Below are 5,923 nucleotides of genomic sequence, written 5' to 3' on the forward strand. Positions count from 1 at the left end.
TTCTTTTTTTAATATGCATGTGTTCTTTTTTTTGGTGGCGTCAAAATGGGTCTCAGTTAGCGTTGGACGCACACGCCGACCCAAATACGGAAGCGGGCATCCGTGTCCGTCTGACCGATCCAAATGAACAAAAAGCGGACAAAATCGCTGTCCGTTTGTATCAGCCCGTTGAAGTTGCTCTTAATACCTCATATCAATGTGCTTGCATCTATCGATGCATTTGATTTTTCGATAGAGAGATTGTAGACTCTTCAGGTGTAGGTAGACGGACGTGACGTGACGCATGCAGAGATTTAATAGCTTAGCTATACTCTTGAGGTGTAGGTAGATAGACGTGACGCATGCAGAGATTTAATAGCGTGCGTGCGTCCTTGCGCACCCCTAGCCTCTACTCTACGCAGCTATGCAAGTGAGGCCGTGATCGAATTATGCGAATTATGCGGCGGTTGTCGTGATGAACTATTATATTTGGGCTACGTACATACGGTAGATATGTGGAGGACTCCGTCGCGTCTCAGCCGATCTTCAGTATGTGTGCTGCTGTGTACATTCGGACGTGTCCGCGAAGGTTTGAAGTGTCCCATTTCAAGCTAGCTCCCTATTCATTGACGAGGTCTGGGTTCTCCGCGAGCATCGACGCGAGGGATTGCTTATTCGCGCGCTCGCCGGCGACCTGGCCCTCCGCGAGCTGGTGGTGCTCGTGGAGCGACAGGTTGTCGAAGATGATCCATTGACTAATTTTATAAGAGAACAAGCACTTCATCCGTGTTTCGCGATGAGTCGATAATACTCCCTCCATTTTACAATGTAGTGCTTTCTCTATCCTCGTGCTTCAACTTTGACCGTAAATTTAATTATCAAGGCCGATTGCGGCGGGAGTAAAAAATATATCAATGAATTCATATTCGAAAGAAGTTTTCAATTATATAATTTTTTCTTCCGCCGTAGTTGGTCTCATTGGTTAAATTTATGGTCAAAGTTGGACCTCGGAAAGCGTGGACGCATTATATTTTGAAATGGAGGGAGTAGTCGCTATGGAGGAACAAATTGAAAAGTCTGGAAGAGGAAGAGGCTGTCTGGTTACTGCCCAAGTCCGCCCAGCCAAGTCGCGGGCGCTGTGGGCGCGCCAAAATATCGGCGAGTAAATCGACCGCCCGCGTCTCGCCAACGATTTGGCGCAGAAACAAAGCGGAAAAGCTACGGCGGGTTTGGCGTGCCAAAATTTAGGCGTTCATCCAAACGAGATGTGAAGCCCTGGTCAACGCCAATATTTTGGCTGAGCAGACGTGGTCTACGATCCAAACAGCCCCGAAAATTCTATGGAAGACAATGTTGACATCAACACGGTTGATAACAATGTTAGTGACCATAATCTCATACTTAATTCATCGGCTTGTTTTTACTATGGATGTTTATGAACCAAGAATTAGGGTAATCTCAATAACAAGACAAGGGATATTCATATTTCCATATTTATATTAAAGGGCCGCATGTGCTCTTTTTGCCCCAGAGACCCCCGAATTGACAATATCTCAAACTAAGTTGCAAAGCCGCCGATGTTCTAGAATTACAGCACAGGCAGGAGGTTTTAGAGGGGTTATTAAAACGGTCAGGCCAAGGGCTTTGGTCTGAGAAAATGCTCACATTAGACTCTCTTTTTTGCGGGAAAATGATCATATTAGACTTCATAAACTCTACTCTAAACTATGCTACATGGTCTAACTAACACCTGCCATCCATTTGAAAGAAGATTATCCTCTACTAATTGAAAAGGAAAACACCATCCACAACATTCAGGAACCCCTCATCGTCAGCCAAATTGTCTTCCTCCTCTTCCCCATCCACGACGCAAACGTTCAGATCCCAACAGAGACGATGACGTGGTCTCACTTCCATGTCTGTGACATCATCTTCGTCCTCGTTGTTCTGTCGTCGCTTCACCTGTGGGGAGGAAGCGGAAGCCACATACGTCGAGTCACACAGGTCAGAGGTCAACACCACAATGGCATCCTCCGGACCGACCACGTCGCCGTTGCATCCCCCCACCATTCTTCCGCCCGCTATCGCATTCTTGATGAGTATTTCTGAATTGCGATCCAGTCGGTCGACACCGTCGATCAGTATTACGCGGTGAGGGTTCTCCTCGATCGCTTCGAGCAGCCTCGCTCCAATGTCGCCGCCGTTGTCCGGTGATCGCTTCCTCTTGATGGTGAGTTTGCCGGTGCGCGCAGGGATGTCGGTGTTTCCCTGCAGGGCGGTGAATTCGGCGTAGGAGCCAAACACAAGCCTCGCGAGCTCTAGAGCAATCGCCATCTTGCCGCCACCGTCCCTTCCTTGGAAGAACAAACATGTCATTGGCCTGTTCCCCGCCCTCCGTCTCGTCACGCCGGATCTGCACCGGAGCACCGTACTGGATATACCGGGAACGATGTTTGCGTGCCGCGGAACTCGCTGCTCAAGCGCGTCACACAGGATCCTGAGATTTTGCGCGGTGAGCTCCGTGAACTTCGGCCGGCTGAAAGCACCCTGCATGTGTCACGGGTAATCAGATCGTGAGTTCACGACTTCATGCATGAGAGATATTACACACACATGTATCTATCTGAATGTGTTATGCGTACGTACGTTTGCTTGACGACTGGTGCCGCAGTATGTTGTACATTTGTGGCGGTGGAGCCACGGAGGCAGGATCGCCGTCGTTGCGTCTACCTTCGTGCCCCATAAGAAAGCCGGCTGCCCTGATCCTGATTTTGCTTTGCTCGCTTGACATTCACTTCAAGAAAACAGGGATAATTAGTTTTTCTCAGCCCCTCAGAAATAGATAAAATCATTCGACTAGTCAAGTACCATGCATGCGTCTACATTGGCTAAATGACAGTCGTCTATTATTGCCTTGTTGTCAACTAGATTTACTTCTAGCACAAACTAGGATAGTACTATCTCCATTCGAAGATACATGACTTCATACAAAGGATGCAATATAACCTTTTTCAACTTCTTTTTTTGCGGGGTATAACCTTTTCAACTTTGAATATGAACATATAAAAAATATTAATAATGTTAACGTAAAAATAGTACTATCATAAAAAATATGTTCTTACTAACATACATGTATACAATATTACAGCCAAAGATACACAGATCATGTCAGTATCTAAAACAAGAAGCAATTTTGTGAATAGAGTGAGTAATCTTTTACAAGGGAAATAATTTCTATTATTATGTAAGTGAACTAGTGCGAATTATTCCCGCAAAAAACTAGTGCAAATTAACTATAGGAGAAAACTACGGAGAATAACTAAAGCCATAGAAACGTTCTTCCTCACGTTTTTTAATTTGCCGGCCAGGCAACTGGTATTTCATATTCAAAACCATTACTATAATGCCATCAACTGAAACAAAATGTTAGAGAACCATTATTTTAATTTGCTAGTCTTGTTTATTTTCTTCAGCACACGTCCATGTACCATGAGGTAAGGAGAGTGGTAGCGACTATAACAGAGTTGAGGAGCCACCTGCGAAGTGAAAATGACGAAGGTGGAGGACGATCGAGGAGGATAATTGTAGAGTTAAGGAGAGTGTTAGGTCCACACGTCCATGTACTAACTCTGGTCAGGACGAGGTGCCCGTGGGACATAACAAATTAACAAGCCGAAGGCGATGATTACACTGTTGGGGAAGAGAATGGTGTTTGCAGTAGCAAGGTGGGGAGAACAGTAGTAATAGGGTCGTCCAACCGTTTAAGGAATATAGAGATTTACTAGAAAAGCACCACACCGCTGATGTACAAACCTGATGCACGTCCCGAAGAGCTTTGCTACACACACGGAAGGATTTCGTGGACGTTGTTTACAGGACGTGCTGATGTGAAAAGTTGTGATTGGGAAGAAGAGGTGAAGCTGGCTCCATCCCCGTGAAAATCAAGGGGAGAAGTTTAGCAGTAAGTTGGAAGGGGTCCGTTGTAGCCCCGTAAAGTTTCATGTGTGTAGCATTTTTGCGTCCCCACCAGAGTATGTAATTTAAACGCCAGTCATAAACGTGCATGCGACACTCTGGATGTGGTAAAGTACCTTCCGTCCGGGACGACGTCGGCGACGACCGGCGGGTGGAGTTCCGGGACGGTCTGAAGAGAAAGAGATGCTTGTCCACCAGCCCTAGCCTTCATCGGAACCGATCTGGGAGAAGGCGTGACGTCGGAACTTGCCCTACTCAACTGCTCCGACGACACGACGCTGGCTCTGACCTGGGAGCTAGCCAAGCCAGCCGAGCGCATGACACGGTCGACGCTCGGGTCGTCGAGGATGGAGAGTACGAGCTGCTCGAGCTCGACCTTGCCGCCACTGCGCCCCCGATGCGCCTGCGCCCGCTTCAGCGCGGCCACGAACGCGTTCGACGGCGCCGGCTCGACGCGGTCAGCATCGTGGGCGACGGCGGACGCTGGCCTGGCCTCTTTGGCCAAGGGGAGGCGGCCGAGCGCCATGCCTAGGCAGAGGTCGAGCGCGCTGTGCTGCATCGGGAGGGACTGGGACCTGGCGCAGGCGGCGCGGAGGATGCCTGCCGTGGCTGGGGAAGCCACGAGCATGGCGCTGGCGATGTGTAGCGGCGTCACCTGCGCATGGCCCCGCCGCCCCGCCAAGCTCACCGCCTGCCGCACCACGGCCGCCGCCTCCTCCCCCAGCGCGTGCGCTTGCCCGCCGGTGAGCCTGAGCCACATACTAGAACGATCGTCCTACGCTACGCTACCTTTTTTTTTCTTTTTGCGACAGTCCTACGCTACCTAGCTGCTACTGTTCGGGTGTAGCGAGACAGACATGACGCACGCAGAGATTTAAGCGCGTGCGTGCGTCCGTCATTGTGCACCCCTAGCCCCTACTCTGCGCAGCTATGCAAGTGAGGCCGTGATCGAATTATGCGGTTGTCGTGATGGACTACTTGGCTACGTACATACGGTAGATATGTGGAGTACCCCGTCCCGTCAGCCGATCGTCACTATGCAAGGGCATCTCCAACGCCATGCATCAAATCGGACACGCCAAACGTTCCATGGACACGTTCGAACGTGCTCACAGATAGCAGTCATCCGACCCGATGCACCAAATAAAGACAGGCACGGCATTTCTATTAATATTTAAGATTTCCTTCACATAGTAAAAATGAAGGCACCCTAGTTGTCTTTGTCGGGTGTGGTCACGTCGGTGTCCCATGTTTTTTGCTCTTTGCCGCACGTGGGCATGTCCGTGTTTCACGTCCTACGCTTCCATGCCGGAGTTTGATGCCCGGCCGTCAATGCTTGAGCAGGATGGTCCAATCTCGTCGTCATTGTGAGCCGGCGCAAATGACGCAAAGCTGCCAATGTTGGCAGCGTTCCCATCCGCCACCGCATGCGCCGCTCCCAGTACGCCTCCGCCACGATCTCCTCGAACAAGCGGTCGCGCTCCGCCTCAATTACATGGAGTTGCCATCACTCGTGGCGGATGGTGTGGGCGCTCCGCACTGACTTGTACAACGCCTGATGTTCATCGACGAAGCCTTGGTTCTCCATCAGCATGGTTGCCACAGCTTGCTCGTTCGCCTGCTCGCCCACGATCTGGCCACCCGCGAGCTGGTGGTGGTCGAGGAGCGACAGGTTGCACTTCTAATCCTCCTGCTGTAGGTGAAAGAAGTATTTTAAAAAAATTCCTACGATCACGCAATATCTATTTAAGAGATGCATAGCAATGAGAGGCAAGAGTGTGTCTACGTACCCTCGTAGACCGAAAGCGGAAGTGTTAAGTAACACGGTTGATGTAGTCGAACGACTATGCGATCTAACCGATCAAGTACCGAACGCACGGCACCTCCGCGATCTGCACACGTTTAGCTCGGGACGTCCCTCGAACTCTAGATCCAGCTGAGGCCGAGGGAGAGTTTCGTCAGCACGACG

General features: G+C 50.0%; 1 protein-coding gene across 1 annotated transcript; it reads right to left on the reverse strand.

Moving 5' to 3' along the window:
• Positions 1-1,591: 1,591 nt before the first annotated feature.
• LOC125507585 (protein SMAX1-LIKE 3-like) lies at positions 1,592-4,714 on the reverse strand. The gene is made up of 3 exons (XM_048672127.1): positions 4,071-4,714; positions 2,710-2,773; positions 1,592-2,526 (listed from the first exon to the last, which is right to left on the reverse strand). Exons 1-3 carry the CDS (start codon positions 4,712-4,714, stop codon positions 1,762-1,764), a joined length of 1,473 nt encoding a protein of 490 aa, XP_048528084.1. The 3' UTR covers positions 1,592-1,761.
• Positions 4,715-5,923: the final 1,209 nt, after the last annotated feature.

This window comes from Triticum urartu, chromosome 5 (genome assembly GCF_003073215.2).
Source record: "Triticum urartu cultivar G1812 chromosome 5, Tu2.1, whole genome shotgun sequence".
NCBI classification, from domain to species: domain Eukaryota; kingdom Viridiplantae; phylum Streptophyta; class Magnoliopsida; order Poales; family Poaceae; genus Triticum; species Triticum urartu.